The sequence below is a fragment of the Panthera tigris genome, chromosome B1 (assembly GCF_018350195.1).
Source record: "Panthera tigris isolate Pti1 chromosome B1, P.tigris_Pti1_mat1.1, whole genome shotgun sequence".
NCBI classification, from domain to species: domain Eukaryota; kingdom Metazoa; phylum Chordata; class Mammalia; order Carnivora; family Felidae; genus Panthera; species Panthera tigris.
Window position 1 is genome coordinate 39,258,572 of NC_056663.1, and position 23,201 is coordinate 39,281,772.

A 23,201-nucleotide genomic window follows, 5' to 3' on the forward strand; every position below is an offset into this window, starting at 1 on the left:
GAAGAGTACCTTTCACATGGGAGATTTATTTTCTGCTTTCAGGAGTACAAAGGAGGGTAAGTGCCCTTTTTTCAGTGGCTGTTGCTAAAGTAACTTTAATTTAAAAAAATCAATATGCCAGAGGCACCTGGGTGGCTCAGTGGGTTAAGCCTCCGACTCTGGCTCAGGTTATGATCTCAAGGTTCATGAGTTCCAGCCCCACGTTGGGCTCTTCGCTGATAGATCAGACCCTGGACCCTGCTTCAGATCTGTGTCTCCCTCTCACTGCCCCTCCCCACCAAGTAAATAAACATTTAAAATTTTTTTTAAAAAATCAGTATGCCAAAGTGATACATTTGGAGGCAGCCTGACCCATCAGCGAGCATCAGATTTTGCCATACACAAGATGTGGATCCTACCAGATTGATATACTCTGTCTTCTGAGCACTCGCAGCTTTGTCTCTGTGGCCTTTGTGGTATTTATACTTTCTACCCCTTTGTTAAAATTGTTAAGAGAGCACCTGGGTGGCTCATTCAGTTAAGCATCCGACTTGGGATCAGGTCATGACCTCATGGTCCATGGGTTCCAGCCTTATGTCGGGCTCTGTGCTGAGCCTGGAGACTGTTTCAGATTATGTGTCTCTTCTCTCTCTCTCTGCCCCTCCCCTGCATTCTCTCTCTCTCTCAAAATAAATAAATGTTTAAAAATAAATAAAAATATTATGATAGTTTTTATTCATAGCATTTCTCCTTTTTAGATATTATGCTTATTGCCATCAGGGACTGTTTCTTTTTGTTACCTGCCTCCCCAGCAAAAAATGGGCATTTGCTACATGTTTGACAAACAAGAAAAAACAATCATTCATTTCCCTCTCGCTTTAGCAATGGAAAGTATACACCTGGATATTTTAAACATGTTAGGTGAGGAGAAAAAGAAGGAAAAGCAGGAAGAGAAGGAAGAGAAGGAGAGCCATATATGGCTTCTTTTCTTAACTCAAATATCCTAGAATTAGCTTTCTCAATTCTGTCTATATTTTCCTACTAACATAAAGTTTCATTACAAAAAATATATACTCTTAGGAAATATTGTGAGTTTAATAAAACAGAATTCCATTCTAACTACAATATCTGTTAAGTTGGATCAAGATGAAAATTAAAAAAACAAATATTTTCTCATAAGCATTTTCAACCTCACAACAGCTCTCTCAAGGGCATACTACATTCTTTGCCTTGATTTGTGTACTCAGAAATCCATCTTTGTGTATTTGGTTCTTTATTAGGCATGAGGGAGATATAAAATGAACAAAATGCATAAGGTCCATCCAAAGGAATTTATAATCTAGTTGGACAACCAAGGACAATAAAACTATGGAATAACAATTTGAGATGGTACATTACTAAAATTGCAAGACCAATCATAATAATAATCCTTCTGGGTCAGAGTTCATGTATTTAAAAACAATAGTTACTTATATGTGTGTCATTCACATCCTAGGGATAAAAGATGTGCATCATTGCATGCAATGAATGATAATTTGAAAAATATATAGAGGTATATATTTGAAAATGAATATAGGTATTTATTTTGAAAATAAACATAGAGGTATATGAATCTGTTGCAGGATAACAATATAATCCCCCTAAGAGTATCCCTGCCTTTCATACAGAATAGTATCTCATCTCAGAGCATTCAAGTTACAGGAGCTGTTCAAGGGAATAAGAAAATTCCATAAAACATGTTGATAATTTCTTAGGCTACAAGGCTAAAATAAGCTTACCAAGACTATTCAGAGAGGTACTAATTCTTTCTGGGCAAGCCCAAATTTAGATTCATTCATTTATTCAACAAAAACGTTATTAAGTACCTACTCTATATCATGCACTGGGCTAGGCTCCAGGGATACAAAAATAAGAAGACCAAGTTCCAGCTTTTACTACACATGCAGGGGAAATGACAGAGTGCCAGAGACAGTAGGGCATAGGGGAAAGAGCCTTAGACTGGATGTTAAAGGTTCTGAATCTCAGCTCTGCTCCCTCCACTACCAGTTTACCATGTAGCAATACAGTTTACTGTACTTACTGTGTAAATTAGGCAAATCCTTGAAATGGACTGTAACTAAGTGTCTTCATTTGTCAATTAAGACCAAAGGTCTATCTCACCAAACATGTTGTAAGAACTGAATGAAATAATAATTTGAAAGTGCTCTGACATATTAATCTGTACAAAGTTATGGTGCCATTATCACACAGAAGACTAAATTACCATTTCTAACTGTTAAGTGTCATCTGTCTAGTTGCATATGTTACTTCCTTGTAGTCTAACTAGGAAATACTGTTTAAAAAAAAAAAAACAGATGATTTGAGTCTTTTTTCCTGGACATTTAACTAGACTTTTTATTCAACCAATTTAGGAGGGCTGCTCACCATGTAGCAAAACTAGCAATAACACTTATGCTTTCAGAAAAGGCAGTTCAAGATGGCAGCTTGGGAAAACCCTAAACTTACCTCCTTCCAAAGATAAAACAAGTATGTAGCTACACTTACAACAATTCCCTCTTTATAAACCCTGAAAACTAGCTGAACAGATCTTCCACAATCAAGGATTAAAAGGCCATACCCAGATAGGTAAGAAAAGTAGAGACACAGTCTTTCTAAAAACCTCACTCCTCACACATGACCAACAACAGAAAGAGTTGGGAGGGATATCCCACCCACAGAGCTTCTCTCTGAAAAGCAAAAGGTGTGTGCCTCATATACATCACCCCAACCCTTGGGACCTAATCTGAGAGATATACTCCCAAATCATCTGGCTTCAAAACCCAAAAAATCTTACATCCAAGGAAAACATAGGGCTATAAGGAATGGAGATTCTGCTCTTAGAGGGCTCATGCACAGACTCCTTTGATCCAGGACCCAGCACAAAAGTAGCAGATTGAAAAAAACCTAGATCATATGTGAGGGAGATTCATTTGCTAACATTAAGGCATCTGCTAAAGGGCCAAAAGCTGTTGGGACTGTCTCTGGGGACAAAGGCAGTAGCATATGTTATTTGGGGCATTCTTCTTCTACCTTCCAATGCCAACAAAGGCAGACAGCATCTTTATACTTTCCCTCTATCTTGCTGACACCAACCCCCTGTGTGACCTGGTGGGCAAGTGTCTTGCCCCTCCGTGGGTTGGTGCCCTGCTACTTCCTGATGCTCCTGTGGCTGCTGGCAGACTCAGCAGATCTGAAACAATCAGAGAGACAGTTTGAGAGACAATCAAGAGCTAAGGCAAGGTTAAAGATAAGGTTCATCTCCTACATAGAGCTACTCCTTCAAAACTGAAAGATTTAGCTGTTTCACTTAATACATAGGAACAAACTCAGAGAATCAGCAAAATGAGGAGACAGAGGACTATGTTCCAGATGAAAGAACAAGATAACACCCCGGTGGGGGGGGGGGGGGGAAGCAGAGCTTTAGAATGTGTTCAGGTTTAACTTGCTATCAACTTAAAATAGACCATTATATATCAATCAACATGATATACCACATTCATGAAATGAAGATTAAAAATCATATAATCATCTCAATAAATGCAGAAATAGCATTTGACAAAATTCAACATATACTTATAACAACTCTCAACAAAGTGAGTGTGGACAGAATATACCTCAACATAATAAAGGCCATATATGGGAAGCGTTCAATTAACATCATACTCAACAGTGAAAAGCTAAAATCTTTTGTATAGAATCAAGAATAAGACAAGAATGTCCAAACTAGTCACTTTTATTCAATATAGTATTGGGAGTCCTAGCTGGAGCAATTAGGCAAAAAGAAAGAAAAAGAGAAAGAAAGAAAGAAAGAAAGAAAGAAAGAAAGAAAGAAAGAAAGAAAGAAAGAAAGAAAAGGTATCCAGATTGGGAAGGAAGAAATAAAATTCTCCCTATTTGTGTATATGATCTTATAAAAATCTATATATAGAGAAAACTCTAAAGATTCCACCAAAAAACTGCTAGAACTAGTAAACAAATTCAGTAAATTTTCAGGATATAAAATCAATATACAGGCATACTTTGTTTTGTTGCACATCACAGATACTGTGTTTTTTACAAATTTAAGTTTTGTAGCAAGCCTACATTAAGCAAGTCTATCAGCATCATTTTTAAAACAGCATTTGCTCACTTCCTGTCTCTGTCACAGTTTGGTAATTCTTACCAATTTTTTTATCATATTTATTATGGTGATCTGTGGTCAGTGATATTTGATGTTACTATTGTAATTGTTTGGGGGCACCATGACCCACACCCATAAAAAACAGCAAATTTAGTCAATAAACATTGTGTGTGTGTTGACTTCTTCATCAATTGTCTGTTGTTCTGCCTCTCTCTCCTTGGGCATCACTATTCCCAGAGACACAACAATACTGAAATTAGGCCAATTAATAATTCTATAATGGCCTCTAAATGTTCAGGTGAAAGGAAGAATCAGTCAAGGTGGCAAATTCATTGTTGTCTTACTTTAAACTGTCACAGCCACCCCAACCTCCAGCAACCACCACCATGATCATCTAGCAGCCATCAACATGATGAAGGCAAGACCCTTTATCATCAAAAAGATTTCAACTCACTGAAAGTTCAAATGATAGTATATTTTAGCAATAAAGTGTTTTTAGTTAAGGTGTGTACATTTTTTTTAGACATAAATTTATTGTAAGCTTAATAGACTATAGTACAGCATAAATAAAACTTTATATATGCACTGGAAAACCAAAAAAAATCATTTGGATTGAATTATTGTGATATTTACTTTATTGTGGTGGTTTGGAAATGAACCCACAAATATCTGTGAGGTATGCTTGTATAAAACCCTGTTGTGTTTGTATATACTAACAATGAACTATCAGAGAAATTAAGAAAACAATCCTGTTTACAACTGCATCAAAAAAAATACCTAGAAATAAACTTTACCAAGCAAGTTAAAGACCTGTACACTGAAAACTATAAGACACTGAAGAAACTGAAGAAGCACAAATAAATAGAAAGATATTGTGTGCTCATAAATTGGAAGAATGAATATTGTTTAAAAAATCAATATTATTAAAATATACATATTACCCAAAATAAAGTATAGATTCAGTACAATTTCTAACAAAATTACAGTGTCATTTTTCACAGAAATAGAAAAAACAATCCTAAAATTTGTATGGAACCACAAAAGATTCAGAATAGCCAAGGCATCCTAAGAAAGAAGAACAAAGCAAGAAGCATTACACTCCTGGATTTCAAACTGTATTACAAAGTTATAGTCATCAAAACAACATGGTATTGGAATAAAAATAGACACAGAGATCAATGAAATAGAACAGAGAGTTCAGAAATAAACCCATATGTATATGGCCAATTAATTTATGACAAAGGAGGCAAGAATATACAATGGGGAAAGGAGAGTCTCTTCAATAAATGGTGTTGGGAAAACTGGACAGCCACATGCAAAAGGATGAAACTTGGCCACTGTCTTATACCATACATGAAAATTAACTCAAAATAGATTAAAAACCTGAATGCAAGACCAGAAACCACAAAACTCTGAGAAGAAAATAGGTAGTAAGCTCCTTGCCATCACTCTTGGCAATATATTTTTTTTTATCTGACTTCAACTCAATAGCAACAAAAGCAAAAATAAACAAATAGGACTACATCAGATTAAAAGGCTTCTGCACACTGAAAGAAACCATCAACAAAATTAAAGAACAACTTATTGAAGTGAATAAGATATTTGCAAATCATATATCTGATAAAGGATTAATATCCAAAAAATACAAAGAACTCATACAATTCAATAACAATGACAAGAAAAACAATTCAACTAAAAAATGGGCAGAGGATCTGAATAGACATTCTCCCAAAGAAGGCATACAAATGGCCAACAGGCACATGAAGAGATGTTCAGCATCACTAATCATCAGAGAAATGCAAGTCAAAACCACAATTACCTCACACATGTCAGAATGGCTATTATCAAAAAGACAAGAAATAATGAGTATTGAGGACATGGAGAAAGGGGAACCCTCATATACCATCAGTGGGAATGTGAATTGGTGCAATCACAATGGAAAACAATATAGAGCTTCCTCCAAAAAAGTAGAAATAGAACTACCATATGATCCAGCAATTCCACTTCTGGATATTTATTCAAAGGAAATGAAAACACGCAAAAAGATATCTGCACTCCCATGTTCATTGCAGCATTATTTACAATAGCTATGGTATGGAAAGTATCTTATGTGTCCATTGATAGATGAATGGATAAAGAAATTGTGGCTAGTCTATCTATCTATCTATCTATCTATCTATCTATCATCTACCTATCTCTATCCATCCATCTATCCATCCATCCATCCACAGTGGAATACTACTCAGCCACAAAAAGGAATGAAATCTTGCCATTTGCAGCATTAATGGACCTTGAAGGTATTATGCTAAGCAAAATAAGTCAGACAGAGATAGATAAATTCCATATGATTTCACTTATATATGGAACTTATTAAAACAAAACTCATAGATACAGAGAACAGATTGGTGCTTGCCAGAGGGGAGGGGGGTTGGGGGTGAGTAAAATGGGTGAAGGAGTACAAGGGTCAAGGAGTACAAACTTCCAATTATAAAATAAAGTCATGGAGATGGAATATACAGTGTGACAACTAGTCAATAGTATTGTAGCACATATTTGAAAGTTGCTAAGAGTAATCTTGGAAGTTTTTATCACAAGAAAAATAATTGTGTAGCTTCATATAAGGATGTATAGCAACTAGACTTACTGTGATGATCACTTCAAAATGTATATTTCCTCCACTAAAGACTCTCAAAATCATGTCTGAATGCCATACACATTCTTCCTTCCTCTGTTGCTTGAACCACTCCTCTACAAGGAAGGAGAGTGGATTTGAAGCTCCGCAGGAAAGCACCAAAGGAAATCTTACTTAAGAAATCAACTAAGTTATGTATTCATTTTTTTAAATTCACCTTCACTTGCTTTATTCTTTTGCTGTTGATTCCTCTATTCCTTATTCCTTCTCATTTTTCCGTTTTTTTTTCCTTATGCTTCTTCCTTTAATCAGAACCTAACATTCAGAATTGATTTGTTGTTTCACCAATACCTACTTATTATACTTAAGAGGATCCTAGTCTCAGCTTTGTTTTCTCCAGAGGGGGGTTGAAAGTTTAATGTACCTGCAGGTCTTGTAATGTGAGCTCAGTGCTGTGAGCAGAGACTGGAGTGAATCCTGTACACAAACAGCTGGCCCTGAAGTAGTGCAGCCTCGAAGGCAGTTCCCATCTGCCTCTTCATCAAGGCACAAAGATGCTTTATGTTAGGAGAGAAACACAGGCAGTGGTTCCCTTCACTCTTTCCTGAATTCAGTTAGGTAAATGAGCTAGTTAATTTAACATAGTATAATAACTTTGTAAAGATTATGTGTCGGAAAAAATTTTTTAATTTCTAGATATGCCAATGACTAGCCCTTCAATTGTTAACCTTGTTTTTGCCTCATTTTTTTTTTTTTTTAATTTTACATTTATTTATTTATTTTTGAGAGACAGAGAGAGACAGAGCACAAGCGGGGGATGGGCAGAGAGAGAAGGAGACACAGAATCCGAACCAGGCTCCAGGCTTCCGAGCTATCAGCACAGAGTCCGACACGGGGCTCAAACTCACAGACTCAGATCATGACCTAAGCCGAAGTCGGACGCTCAACCGAATGAGCCACCCAGGCGCCCCTCTTTTTTCTTTTTTCTTTCTTCTTCTTCTTTTTTTTTTTTTTTTTTTTTTTTTTTGCTGCAGAATGGGGTCCAAATAATGGCTGGATTCCTTCTAGTCCTAAACATTATACGATTTATTGTCTTTTAATGAGAACGTATAAAGATGTACAATTTAATCCCAATGAGGGTTGGCAAGTGTGGTTATATACATTCTATGTGGATACAAATTCCATAAGGGAAAGTCCTCTGTCTTTCATATTTCCCTATTTGTATAGATGATCTGTCATTTACTGGCCATAACCTTCCACTCTACTGGATGCTGTACAAACTTCCTTGTCATTAAAATACTAACATGCTAATAAAAACCAACTTTCTGTCTCAAACTAAACAATGGCACTTACCACTGAGGCCATAAGCTGGCTCTTATTTAAACATATCCTTAGAGGAAGAGGCAAAGTGTGTTACCTTACACAAGGACAGAATGAACTCCAATTTCCAGTTACACAAAAGTCTTCAGGCAAACAGTATAATAGAGGGAAATGGTTTGGTGGAGAGTGCAAGACTTGCTAGGGGGCAGAACTCCAGCTACTTCCAGGAAAGACCAGGACATGACTGAGGACATGTGGAACCCTTGGTGTGAGGGAGCAATCTTCGATCTACAGGGAGAAGTGCTTTCCTCAGCAAGATTGCCTAGAGGGAACACCCGGGTTTCATAACCAGAAAGCAGTGAAAGGAAGGAAAGGAGTGAAAGTTAGACATATTGAGGCTGCCACAACAAGCCACACAGTCACCTCTTGTATCGCATTTAAGTAGCAGGCTGGGTTTGGTGGAACATCCATTTCCAGACAACGTCGTGGGACTTTAAGACCAGAACCTAACAGATTAATATCTAGCTTCATGTTTGTTTTAGTAAAAGTCTAGGGGTTGCCATTACCACTCCTTCAAAATCCATAACCAATGAATTTTGTTTCCATATATTTTAGTGGTTCTCAACTTTGGCCACACATTAAGGTCGCCTGGGTTGCTTTAAAAAGCAATTTGATTCCATTTCAATCAAATAAGAACCCCTTGGCAGAGAGGACAAAGGGACAAATATTAAATCCCCGTAGGTTATTTTAATATGTGCTTGAGACTATTTCTGTGCTCACTGGCAGTGAACCCTTATAAAATTGAAATGAATTTGTGTACTTTTTGCAAAGAATGCAAGAAGAGAGAAGTTAGGAAATCAAAACCTGATTCTGAATTTGGTCCAAGGAAGAGATGAGACTTTGGTTTTGTTAGCATTAGGAGACCTACTCAGAACTGCCTAGGAAGGTCCAGGGAGTGCCACAATACTAGGGAAAGCTTTCTGCCCCTTTATCAGAGCTTTGACCTGTACAAAAGCACTGGTTAATACAGGCTATTCACAAGATGTCCCATATTACTTGGGGTAGAATTAGTCCAATTCCATTCACAAGCCAGGTCAGTGATTCCTCTGGGCCACCGGCTGCTTACCACTGCATCACAGAAATACAAGAAATGAAGAAATGTCTTATCAGCAACCCAGAGCATGGGTTTTGAGGAAACAAGTTCACAAAGAGAATTCAGGGGAAAACACTAAAATTAGAGTATTTCAAAGATGAATGTGAAGACCAATAATCTTCTTGATAATTTCAAAGAAAGATGAAAGAATAAAAGCTCACATAGAGTCATAAAGAAATGAAAAAAGTTCAAAACCAAACCTAACTGCTGGCCAACAATTGAAATCATAGTATACCTTCAATCTCTCTCTCTTTTTTTTTTTTTTTTGGTTGTTGTTGGGTTTTTTTTTGGTGAATGATGACTTAGCAGAGATTTATTTTGAGATTTGCTCAATTTTGAGTAAAGTTGAAATGTTTTAGTCTTTTTCATTTACATCTACTTCACATTCACTATGGGATAAATATGACAAATATATAACTTCTTTAAAAATTAAAAATGTGCTTCAGGTTTCTGATGTTGATGATAAAATATGGCAGGAAAAATATTATTGGTACTTATCCTATTTTTTTTTTACGAAGAAAATATTTGAAAGGAACTTTTGTTTCTGTAGAACTTAAACACAAATTGACTTTTATTTAGGAAAAATGAAAAGTCCCCAAGGGGTGTCTTATGCTTTGTAGTGTCTGCTTGGTGTCTCTCCAGTTGTATAGCACCATGCGCGTGGCTGAACATGACAGCTCTGGGTAGCAGGCCTCTTAAACAACATTCTAAACGGAATGCCATTTAATGTCCACTAAAATGTAGGCTATTTGTTTCATGGTATCCATTACTACAAATGACACATTAAAAAATTAGCATTTCGTAAATAGATATTTAGCTTTTCTCTTAGAATACTGCCCCTAGATGGGCATTGGGGCCCTCCTGAACACACGTGCTGGTGGTGCATGTGGTACACGTCTCCGACTTGCCAGTGGCCAGCCAGCAGTAGATGCTCCACACCTGTCCCTTGCTAAGGCCTGGTTGTTCAGACCTCCCATTCTGTCAGGAGTGTTGCATCCTGGATCATGGAATGGGGAAATGCTTTCTATTGAGAGCACTGGCCCAAAAGGAGGCTAAAAGTAATTGAAGGCCTCATGAGTAAGTAACAGAGCCACTTGATGTTTTTGAGAGCAATCTGAAACATTTTAATTGTCTGCTTTTGAAATTAAGGGGGAAAATATATTTTCTGTTTCAGATTATGCTAATTGAAAGAGAAAATACTGGGAGACAGGAGAGGGGAAACAAAAAAGGTGGTAGAGGATAAGGGAGACCAAGTGAGGAGGATGGAAAAAGAACTACAGAAATAAGAGGAAAAGGAAGATATTTACAAATACAGGAAAGAGGCACATGGCAAGATGGATGGAAGGGAAACAAGGAGAGAAAAAAAGAGATACCAGGCTCCACATAGTGTGAATGACTATAGTATTTGTGTACAGTCCACATTCATTTGGAGTATCAACATCCACTCAAGTAGCATGCACTGAATACCTATTGTGTGCCTGAGTGTTGATGAAGACTGAAACTAGCATAGAATTAGTCCTTGCTATCAAGACATTTATGATTTCAAAGAGACATAAAACATACACACAGCTACTGTACAAGGCACTGCTGCATCAAGGATGGCAGCAGGAGCCCTGGCTGTCTGCTCTCTGCCATACCCGAGGGTCACCACAGGGCCCGGCACTTAGTGAGTGTTCATTAACTGGTTCTTGTAATGTGTTGAATGCTAACTTGTAATGCAAATGCTGTAAACACAGAAGTAGGGATTGCTTCTGACACAGGGGAGGCTCGACAGGAAAGGATTCCTAAGAATTGATGCCTGAAGAAGAGGTAGGATTTTTAGAAGTCAAGTTATAAGGCAACACATTTTCAACGAAGGCCATACTGTGAAGCTGCAGAGCCTGTGTAGGTTTAAGAGCCTGGAAAATGTCAGATTATCTGGAAGCAGGGTTTGTATTAGGAAGATAATAAAGCTGAGGAAGATTACTTCTAGATTGTCCTGGTCCTTGAAAGTTGACAAGAGGTTTAGGCTTATTTTTAGACAAGAAGGAGGAGTAGGCATCAAAGAATTTTTAGCAACCAAAAATGAAGAATTAGAGTTAATGTTTTAAAGAGATAAATTGACGATTGCATTCAGAAATGTCTGACCTGGAGAGCCTGAAGCAGGGTTTCTGATAGCATGATCTGTAACCCCATCTTTAATCCAATCACTTAGAGTGCTTACTCAAAATGCAGATGCCTGTGCCTCACAGACATTATATTCCCTAGCTCTGGGGCGAGGTCCTGGATCTGTATTTAAATAAGTTACCCAGTACATGAAAGTTTCTGTATACAAAACCTAGCTAAAACTGGCTTAGAAACAAGACCAATGAGGAAGTATATTAGTTATCCATTGCCATGTAACAAATTTCCTCAAACTTAGTAGCTTAATACAACACAAATTTACTACCTCAATGTTGTAAGTCAGGAACTAGAGAGTGGCTTAATTAGGTGGTTTCATGAATTTGCACTGAAGCTACAGGCCAATGCTGTAGTCATTGGAAGGCTTCGCTAGGTCTGAAGGATCCACTTCCGCATTCATTGTGTGGCTGTTGCAGGAGTCCACAGTTCCTCTCAATGTGGGCCTCTCCACAGGTTTGCTTATGATGTAGTTGGCTTCCTTCAGAGTGAATGATCAGACAGAGAGACACACACAAACCAAGACAAGCTACAAGGTCTTTATTTTTTAATTATTTTATTTTTATTTTTTTATTTCAACTTTTATTTTTAAATGTTAAACCTACTATAGGCTGATCAAGAAAGATCAAATATGACTTCCTTAAACATGCAGTATTTGAAACTGGAAAATTTTGGCTTATAACTAATATTTTTTAAGTTGCAAGAGCATTTCATGAAGATGTTGCCCATTTCAAATATCAAATAAGATCTTCTCTCTCATTCATTTTAAGACCAGCAAAGACCATTTTAGTTCCAGCTATATATTTCTTTGGTTTCTTCAAATATTCCATCAGTTCCTTCTCCCCCAGATAACGCCTTTGTTTTTATTAGCATCGGAATAAGAAAATCCTGGTGCTTATCCTATTTTTCATTCAAAAAGACCTTAGAGATTTGGACCTGTTTTGTGTTTCCCACTTTTTTCCACCATCTAGCACAGAGCACATTTTTTTTTTTTTTTAAATCTAAATTCAAGTTGGTAAACATACAGTGTAGTCTTGGTTTCAGGAGTAGAACCCAGCACATTTTTGAATAAAGACCTTCTTGCCTGCTTCAGCATCTCTCATTTTGTTCACAGGGTCAGCAACTCTGCCCACTGCTGTCTCCCTGAAGAACACTTAGCAGTCACCCAGGCCGCTGCTGGGCCAGAACATGCACTACAATTTTGAAGCTGGTGGTCCCACAGTAGTGCCTCAAAGACCTGCACTGGAAGCCCAGCCTGACAAGCACTTACAAGGTCTTTTATGACCTAATCTTAGAAGTGACACACTAGAAGGTGGGGATGGATCACTGAGGCTAACTTGGAGTCCAGGTACTGCAGAAGACAAAATCCACAGTCTGTGTGAAGTTGTAACTTGAAATTATAGTATGTGATGTGAAATAATGTAAGTTAATGTATTTGAACACTCATCACACCCAGGAACTATTCTAAGCACTTTACATGTATTATCTCATTTAGCCCTCTCAACAACTTCATGAGGTAGTAGGCATTGTTATCATCCAGAGGGGAAAACTGAAGTACAGAGAGGTTAATAATGAAGTGGGAGCACTGTTACAAAGACTTGTCAGGACATGAAAAGAATTTGCGTGTGGGGGAAGGTAATTGGCTGCTACCAGTGTTCTATGGAAATTTTGCTGGCTGATGAACCACCCTTTATAGTTCTTCAACTGCTCAGTCCATGAAGTGTTAGGATTCATTTTCAACTGGACACAGCAGCTACCCAGGGGCAAATGACAATCCAGCGAAATGCACCCACAGGCCATTCATTTAATAAGCAGTGGGAACCAAACCTAAACCGGAAATTCTCCCCTGTTCAGATCCCTAGAATGGTTCCTAAATAGTTAGGTCTCAAGGACTACCTCTGCCCCAAGGCTCTTTCTAACTTGTAGGCTGGAGAGGTTACAAATAAGAAAGGTTCAGTTTTGAAGGAAGCAATCAGACCTCTGAATTTATCAGGTAGGCTATGGAGAGGACTACTGAATGCTCAGTTTATCACATTTCTCCCCAACATGTGCCATCTGGAGTTCCCCAAAGCAGGCTGTTCTTCTGCCCACATTCTGAATGTTCCCCCACAATGATAAACGCCCTCCAACGTTTGTACTCTGCTTCTGCCCAGCTTTCCTGTACTGGGCTCCTCCCTTCATGCACCACCCCAACCTGTTCTTGCTGCAATTCACAAGTTTCCTTTACCTTCTTTCCTATTCTACAGATTTCTTTTATTTTTTAACTCCGTCTTTCATTTTTTTAACTTCAGTCTCCATCTTTCTAGCCTTTTGCCTCCTCCATCCTGTCCCACAAAGCCACACCTGAATTGACAAAGTCCTGAACTCTGATAAATTACTTAGTATCAACAAAAGAAAAAAAAAAAGAAAAAAAAAAAGTAAGCTCCAGAGACTCTTGAGCAAAACCCGAGAGGTGATTGGACTTGGCCTGCCAGGACTCAGTGTAACTGAGAAGTGTCTGCCCGCCTCCGCAGGCTCCACCTTGAAGGAAACCTTGAGCTCTGGAGTGGAGAAAGGGCCTGGCCGGCTGATATTAATAAGTTCTACCGGTCCTGAGATGGCGCGACAGGCCTTCACAGACCGCAGGTGGAGGGCGGTGGCCTTGCCGCCCCGGACCCCCGGCAGCTCGGGGCAGTGTGCGGTCAGGAGAGAGGGGCCCGGGATGCAGCAGGCCACACGGCCTCGCCGACGTCTGGCCCTGGAGCGTCTCCAGGTGCTAGGGTGGGGCCGTGAGCGCCCAGTCAGTCACTCCGGCATGTGGGTCGCGGGTGGGGCGGCGCGGGCGGGCCGGGGCTGAGGGACACTGTTTGCCAACATCTCGGCCAGAGTGTTTGTCCAGCCAGCCTGTGCCGCTCTCAAGCACGGCTGCCTTGCCCTCCCTTCCCCGACAGCTTCTGGCGGCCCAACTGGACGTGGCGTTGCTCGGGTCAATCTGCTAGAGGAGCGCAGAGCCCTGCACGGGTAAGTGCCTGGGGTGGGGAAGGGAGGCCAGGAGGCGGAGGCCGAGAAGACTGTACGTGTTGTGGGGCCGGCGGACTCGAGGAGGAGCGTAGAAGGCGCAGGGATGAGGCGGGCTGGGGGAGGCCCGGGGCGACGCCTGGGCCGGGGCCTGCACTCGCCCCTCCCCGGGCCCTCCTCCGCCACTGCCGGGCGGGCGGCGGGTGTCCGGTGTCGGGTGTCCGGTGTCTGGAGCTGCGGGCGGGTGAGAGGCCGGGGCTTGTGGCCGTGGTACGGGGAGCCCCGAGGGAGAAGGCTTCGGCGCACTCGGGAGGTCTGGGGGCAGTTATGGGGCTCAGGGCTGGCCTCCGGGTCCCTGAGAGGTGTGTGCACGCGCGTCACTGAGCCGGGGCGGGCCCGAGGTGGACGCGTGGGAGAGTCGGGATAGCTTGGAGCTTCTGGACTGTAGCAGAGCGGCCCCGGCGCCACGCGTGTCTCCCGTCTGTCGCGTCCTCGGCGGCTCCTGCGCGCCTGCGCCCACCCGCCCGCGACGGGCGCCCCCGCCTGTGGCCCCGCAGCGACTGCACCCGCGGACGAGCGCTCGCGCACACGTGGGGTAGGGCCGTGCGGACCTCCCTCGCCCCAGACCTTATGGGAGAGTCCCGGGAACCGGTTTCCCAGCGCGCCGGCACCCAGGGCTGCCCTCCCTGTAGGGTTCGGGCGCCGCGGGCGGGGCCGGCTTCAGGGCCGAGCGTCGCCGCCCGTTGCTGGAAGGCAGACCCCGACCGTGGCCCCAGACAACCCGGAGATGACCTTCTTCAGCCAAGTGGACACTCCTGCCCACTCCTGTTCTCGGGGTTCGCGCGGGCGCCTGGAGGGGTGGGCGTGGAGTCACTGGGAGAAGTCACTGTTTGTAGGTTTTGTCAGGTTGTCTCAGAGCTTCCCAAGGGTCGCAGGGAAGAAGGAAGCATGGCACCCCTCTCTAAGCTTAGTGTTCCTTACCTCCTGAAAGTTTTTTGTTTTTAATTTTTTTTAATATTTATTTTTGAGAGAGAAAGAGAAAGAATGTGAGCGGGGGAGGCGCAGAGTGAGAGGGAGACCCAGAATCTGAAACAGGCTCCAGGCTCTGAGCTGTCAGCACAGATCTGGATGTGGGGCTCGAACTCACAAACCGTGAGATCATGATCTGAGCCCAACGTAGCCGCTTAACCACCGACTCAGCCACCCAGGCGCCCCTTGTTTTTGTTTTTAAAGTAAGCTCTACCCACCCACCCCTCACCGAACTGGGGCCTCACCGAGGTGGGGCTGGAACTCAGGACGGGGAGATCAAAGGTCTCCACTAAGCCAGCCAGAATCCCCTATAAAGGACTTTTGATCGCCTGCTTAATAGAGACGACTTGGAGCTCTTAAAAAGTGAATAAATAAATGGAAAGCATTTGTGGACATAGATTTGACACATGAATGGAATTTTCTAGATAAATCTGTATGTACAGTGATTTCAAATTCTGAAGCAAGGTATATATGTACAAAACAGCAAATTGCTGTCACCTCTGGTAATTCATTTTGTCCTCAAAAATTGCCCTTTTGTAGATAAACTTTATAAGGTAAAGTTGAATAAGATAACTGAAAGTCTGAAAACAGCTGGCTGTTTTAGAAGAATTAGAATTCAAACTATATTCTTAGCATTAAAGTTTTACGGTCCATATTACATTATTGTTATGATTTAGGCTTTATCTCGGGTTTCCCCCGACCCAAGGTCTCAGAGTCATTAAAAACACAATTTTTATTTTGTTGAACAGGGCTGTGGAAGATGTGAGTGTCAGGCCAAATCTGTGGTATCTTGGAAAATCCTATCACCCTTTAGAAATTTATTTTTGAAATAAATAGCAGATATGGGGTTGTCATTTCTCTTTTTAAAGAAAAGTGCTACACAAGAGAAAACAGTTAGCTTAGCTTTCCTTTTTATTGGAGCTTGAATAGCTGGAAGTTTGCTGCACCCAGTTTGTTAGATGGGGAAAGTCATTTGAAGTTTGAATCAATGTCAGGGGTTGTCCTGTCAGGGAGTGAAAGTGGGAAAAACCCTGGTTAGTTAGTTTCCTCGTTTCTATTTCCTCTACTCTGTCTCTTCTTGTCTCTGTAACGTCACCTAGACTGTATGACATAGTCCTGAAATTACAAAGATGTATAGTACAGGCCCTCATTTCATGGATGAGAAAACTGAGTAGCTGACATCTGCAAGTCACGCAGCTCTTGAAAAGCCCACACTGGAGTCCTTGCTGGATGTTCTGTAAGCACTCTGTGCAATGTGAATTTTCCATCTGAAAGCACAGGGGAGGAAGGAGTTAATCCACACTGGTGGGAATCAACAGCCTTAGAATGGCATGCATATTATTTCAGCTGCCTGACCTCAAGATAGCTGTTAGCTGGGTCCCAAGTATTCTCTGAGGACACAGGGAGGCCAGTGTCTTTCCGTCAAGATCCAGTAGTTAACTTTAATGCTAAAAATCCACATTTGCCGGAAAAGGCAAAACAAACCAAAACTAAAACAGAAAGAGCTTGAGTATCTAATCACAGAGGTACAGTGGAACTTTTCATACCTGTGAGAGGCTGTACCATTTGTGCTACTCCTAGTGATTGTGAGAGGGGAAACTGAGAACACTAAGCACCTGGTGAATAAAGTAGGCAAACAACACCCACACTTGGGCCACCATGACAGTTCCCTGCTGCCCTTCTTTGGGGGTTGAGGGGGGGTGGGGGAGGTGTTTTCAATACCTGGCCTCCCCACAGCTTAGCTACAATTACCTGGATGAGGCTTTTGCCCCTCAGAAGCAATGTGTCATGCACCTTCAAGTCAGCATTTATGTTGCTGCAAGAATTTGCTGGTCTTCATTCTGAAATTTCACATGTGGTACCATATCCTGATGATGTGCTGATTCTGGGCTTACAAAAAACTCTACTGTGCTAGTGGAGCACAGTAGAGCTGACTTCGAGCCAGACTGCCCAGCTCTTCCACTTTCCATCTTCTTCATCTGTGAAATAGGGATAGGGAGGAACTGAACTCCAAGGGTAATTGTGAAAATTATGTAAGTTAATGTATGTAAGGTGCTTAAGGTGGTGGCTGGCATAGTGTGGGTGAGCTCTTATTATCAGGGGTACTCTGGGATGGGGAGAAAGGAACAATGTGAATTTGGCACTTTCAGGGTTTTGGTTTTTTGGCTTTACCCACATCATTACTGTTGCTAAGATTCACCCCATTCCAAATAGGAAACAGAACTGAAACCTCAGGCTTCACTGGGTTCCTCCTTTTCTACATGTTTTATTGCTGTGAAAGTCAGTCACTGGAATCATGGAATGTGCCAACATAAGGATATTTACTGGAACATCAAGGAGTCATTCACTTTGGTTTTTTACCACTTCATCTCAGAGCACTGGAGTCAAGTGTGCTGAGAAACCAAATTTCTTCCTGTGGTTCCTAGGAAGACAGAGCTCAGCCTCTGGCAACCTTTCTTTTAGTGTGGATTTAGTTGGCTTGGCCCCTCAAGAAGCTGTTGGGACCCAAAAGTCAGAAAAGCATCACAGGACATCAGTTCTGTGGCTCTTCTGGCCTTTGAGGGTCATCTCAAAGCAAAATACAAAGGTAGGAAGGGAGCCTGGGAGGGACATGTCTGCCTGATTTAGAGTCAAACATTGCTTTTAATTCTTTTCAAAAATTTTCTCTTCATATTGTGTTCCATTTGAGTTCCAGTAGTTGAATGCTGCAGGAAGTTATAGGATGCAGTTAGCAAGAATAGTTAGAGGCTCAAAAAAGGTTCCTGCTGCACAATGAATAGGGATGAATTTAACTATGTGCTGTGTATGCAGACATTCAGGGGTACCCCGACTGTTGAGCACTCTTGTGTCAAAAGACTGGTGTAAATGAAAGAGCAGCTTTGCAAGGAAGAGGAAGACGAGGGGAAGCGGAAGCCAGGGAGCATTACAGTCTGGCTTTGTGAGTGTCAAAATGAAGGAACTAGGTAAGAGGAGCCATGGTATAAGTAAGTAAGGGATGGTTTAAGAGTGTTTGAACTTAGTTTGGAGAATCAAGGTATTTGAGAGGCATGGCTAGATGGTGAGATTATTGAGGCATTGTGAGCACCAAATTACTAGACAACTTTTTAAACATAGGTGATCCTGAAAAGTCTCAGTAAGTAAGCTTTTTTGTGTATGCTACTATATTGAAGATGAAGTAAAAAAAAATCATCTAGGGTGCCTGGTTGTGTCAGTCTGTACAGTGTGCAACTAACTTTTGATCTCGGGGTCATGAGTTCGAGCCCCACATTGGGTGTGGAGCTTACTTAAAATTTAAAAAAATAATAAAAAATCAACCAAACAGGAACGCATAAATGAGATGAAACGTCAGTGAAATTGCACCCCCTCCCCCAATAGAAAGCCACTTGTGAGTGCACCAGTCCCTGGCTTCTTGTTAAAGGAGCCCTCTAATAAAGTCTTTTGTAAACAGGGATCCTTTGTAAGGAACCTAGTTATGTCTCTGTTCTCCCAGTTTTTCTGGTCTGTAAATTTAAATTTTATTAAATTAGATATATAGAACAGGTACACCTAAATAAAACCTGGTGACCTTCCAGAATGTACATGAATGTTTTCTCCTGTACATACAGAGTTTTTTATGGTTCTAGGAGGTTGTCTGGAAATTGCCTTGTCCTGTGAAGATGAAAGCACGTAATTTTGTTTATTTAGTGCTACTTTTAAGGGGAAATGGGAAAACTGCATTGTGGTCTAATTTATATTTCTTCTTTTTCCTTCCTTCAGCGTGGCCCTGTTTTGGTTTGGTTTGGGGTGGGTAATTCTGTGAAATCTCAAAAACAGTATTTTCTTTTGAAATAAGTTGTTTGGAGAGAACCTTTTAATTTCTTCCTGTGCCTTTTTTCTTTTTTTCTTTTCTCAGCCATACAGTTGGTGGTTAGGCTCTGAGGTAATAATATGTTTGCTTCGTTGGGAGAAGGCCAAATCTCTGTTAATTTTTTTGTTTCCCTGAGATTGGCCTGTAAAAAGTTAGGGTTTGTTTTGTTTTTTTGATAAAGTATCTTTGGAAATTACGGGATAGAGGTTACACAAACTCTCGACAAAGTGTGCCTCAGCTTTTCTTCTCCTTGCGTCTGAAATGAAAGGCGATACTGTATTTCCTCCAAGCTTAATTCATAAGCCTGCCCCTGCCTGGCATCTACAATTTTAATACTGCCTGCTTTTTGCTTGTTGCTCTTTACAGGTTCACAAACAGAATTTTGGACAGGATATTTGGTGCCAGGAACCAAGAGCCAGTCTGCTGAATTATTGTCCCTGTCGTTAGGATTGCTGCGAGTCTCTTTGAAGGTCTGTGAGTGCACCCAGTTGCCAGCCCAGGAGAGGCACACCTGGAAGCCATTTCCAAGAACTTTTGCCACAGGTGTAAAAGACTCCAGACCTGCAAAGATGCTGAAACAGATACTATCAGAGATGTACATAGATCCTGATCTGCTGGCAGAGCTCAGCGAAGAGCAGAAACAGATCCTGTTCTTCAAGATGAGGGAGGAACAGATCCGCCGATGGAAAGAAAGAGAAGCAGCAATGGAAAAAAAGGAGTCCTTGCCAGTGAAATCCAGACCAAAGAAAGGTAAACTTAGCTATGTCTCTTCTGTGAATGTGTTACTATAGTGGCTCTAGGCTTGTTTTAACATTTCACACTAGTTAGAAGCAAGCCAGGTGCAAGTTCCAATTTGGTAGGTGGACCCTAAATGTTATTGAAAATATTATGGAGATAGTGCAGTTTATCAATTTGAAGTGTATACTTACATGCACATACCTCCACACACATAGCAATTACCATGAACTTGTGTAGCTATAAGCAGATCTCTTACTTGAAACCAGACTGACCATAAGCTGAAGGAAAAAGTCACCTGTGCAGTTTTGGTTTGGGGGTATTAAGGAAGACTTCTCTCCCACTTAGTCACTAATGCCTAGTATTCTACTGCCACACAAAGAGTCATTGTATCAGCATTTTTATAGCAATTATGTTTATATTTCTTATACTTTAAGAGATTTTTCTTTGAGTTATCTTTAAAAAACAAAACGTAAATACTGCTGTAGGGAAAAAGTCATACGACACATTTTTTTAAGTAATCTCTATGCGCAACATGGGGCTCAAGCTCATGACCCTGACATCAGGAGTCACATGCTGTGCCAACTGAGCCAGCGAGGTGCCCCCATACTGCATATTTTTTAATGAGAGTTAATTTTTCAGATGTACTTCTTCCTGACCCAAGGAGTCCCTGGTAGCTTGAGAGAGCCTTTTGAGACCATGGGGCAGGAATTCTTTGCACCTTAAGACTTAAAGCACATACACACACATAGAAAAGCACACATTAACCACTTCTGTTCTTCCTCCTCCCCCGACACAAATTCTGTCATGGATGAATACCTAAGCTGTTTTAAAAACAGTTTTCAAGGTCGCTTACAGAGGCATTCAAGGCCAATTTCTCCTCGTTTTTCATTAAGCCAGGAAAAATAAAATTTGATAAATTTTCAGGGTTTCAAAGATTGAGAAAATGAATCACACTTGGGAGTTGGTATATACAGACTCAAAATGAAGTCAGTTTAGTGACCTTACCTTACACTGCCTTTAATGAAAACCTTTCCAATTAAGCCTTTATTTTTTAAAAAAAATTTTTTAATGTTTTTATTTTTTGAGAGAGAAAGAGACAGACAGACAGGCAGAACATGAGTGGGGGAGCAGCAGAGAGAGAGGGAGACACAGAATCCGAAGCAGGCTCCAGGCTCAGCTGTCCGCACAGGGCCTGACACAGGCCTGGAACTCACGAACCATGAGATCATGATCTAAGCTGAAGTCAGGTGCTTAGCCAACTGAGCCATCCAGGTGCCCCACAATTAAGCCTTTCTAATGATATCAAAATAAGTACGAGTATCTCATTTATTATCATTGGTATCAATAACAGCTGTTTATTAAATATCTATTTTGTCAGACACTATGCAGAGCACTTTTCCTTGCATTATGCCTCATTTTCACTAAACTTTTGCAAAGTTAATATTAATTGTCTGTTTTATGGATGGAGAAACTTAGAATCAGAGAGGTTAAGTAATATATGCAAAGTCATACCACCAGTAGGCACCCAGATTTATTAGATTTCACAGTGCTCTATACTACCCAAAATAGAATTTTTCCTTCAGTAAGTAACATGTCCTAATTGAAACATGACTTTCTTGTCTTTCTTAACTGGCTTATGCATCTCTCTGCATTCTTTAGCCAGAGTTTATCAGAGATAGCTGGACCTCTTTGGGCACCATGTATACTATGAACATAGCATATTGCTGTGGTGGGTGACTTTGGGACTAGTGAGTTCTTGCCCTAATGTCAGTGGCCCAGACTCTTTGTAAAACTTTGGGCTTCTCCTGTTTGCTGAAATGGTCTCCTTGTGATGACTGAAGACAATAATTTCAGTTTCTTTGCTTAAATTCTTCTTTTGCAGAGTTTGAATCTACCTCTTAGAAAATTTATATTATCTTATTAAATGGTCATTTAAAAAGTATATTAATATACACAATGAATATTCTATCAGTATTTCATGTCAAAAGTTTATTACTCCCTTAAATTTAACACTTGGAAAAATACATTTTGCACTAAATTAGTTTTCTCTTCTAACTGCAGAAAAAGAAAAGCTTTCCCGACTTCCCCCTAAAAGGCAGCACTTCTCTGTCTTTCATCTTGTTCTGTCTTTGAAGATAAAGCCACAGATAGTACAAAGCAGTGTCATTGCTGGTCCTCTGCTGACCTGCCAAGCCCCTGGCCATTGTTAGCTGAAACCTCACTGTGCACTTCAACTCCTATCAGGCCTGTGCTCCCGGCCTCCCCATTCCTGCCCCCGCATAGTTTGTACTGCACTGACTTTACTGCTGTTTTTTCTTAGCAGTTCTTAGCCAGGCTGCAGCTTTGGAAAGTGTCCTTTTCTTGGCCCTTTAAGTATATCTTATGCCCCTCCCCACCTCTTTCCTTTGCACCATTATAGTTCATCACTTGGCAGCTCTTTTGCTGTCATCTTGTCATTGTTTTCTCTTTACAGTCTACCGTGGTGAGTTTTCAAAGAGTATCACTGAAAGTTTACATATTATGTATACCAGGAACCTTTTAGAAATCTTATGGCTTGGGGTGCCTGGGTGGCTCAGTTGGTTAAGCTTCCAGCTCTTGATTTCAGCTCACGTCATGATCTCATTGTTTCGTGGGTTCAAGCCCTGCATTGTTCAAGCCCTGCACTGTTAGTGCAGAGCCTACTTGGGATTCTCTCTCTCCCCCTCTCTCTGTTCCTCCCCCACTCATGCTGTCTCTCTCAAAATAAATAAACTTAAAAAAAAAGAAGTCTTATGGCTAATGTAGAGAGGGATGAAAAACAGAAATATGGATTTAACGTAGTAATAGATCAGAAAATCATTTCAAACTGTAATGGGAAAATGTGATTCTTAGGAAAAGAATTATGTATCTCCTCTGCCTGTTGGGGGCAAATAACTAGAGGTCTAAGGCTGTTTTGTCCAGTATGATAGCCACAGGCACATGTGGCTGTTGAGCACATGAAATGAGATTAGTCTGGACTGAGATGTGTAAGAAATGTAAATTACCAGATTTCACAGACTTGATAGGAAGAAAGTAATGTAAAATACCACATTAAAAATTTTATATTCACTATATATTGACATGATAATATCTTGGATAACATGGGTAAAATAAAATACATTAAGATTAATTTCGTCTGTTTCTTTTGATCTTGTAATGGGGCTACTAGTAA

The 23,201-nt window shown here is 40.8% G+C and overlaps 1 protein-coding gene across 8 annotated transcripts in view; it reads left to right on the forward strand.

Moving 5' to 3' along the window:
* Positions 1-14,106: 14,106 nt before the first annotated feature.
* Positions 14,107-23,201, forward strand: part of SH2D4A (SH2 domain containing 4A) — a 59,386-nt gene continuing 50,291 nt past the window's right edge. For 4 of the 8 annotated variants that reach the window (XR_006216624.1, XM_042983317.1, XM_042983322.1 and 1 more), the window contains exons 1-2: positions 14,262-14,400; positions 19,640-20,023. Coding sequence is in view for 7 of the 8 variants with exons in the window: in XM_042983317.1 (XP_042839251.1) it covers positions 19,843-20,023 (181 nt within the window). In the remaining variant the exon portion in view is untranslated. Of the gene's footprint in view, positions 14,153-14,261; positions 14,401-14,526; positions 14,642-14,955; positions 14,993-17,393; positions 17,460-19,639; positions 20,024-23,201 lie in introns of those variants that run through there. The other 4 variants (XM_042983318.1, XM_042983323.1, XM_042983319.1 and 1 more) reach the window with 4 other exon arrangements.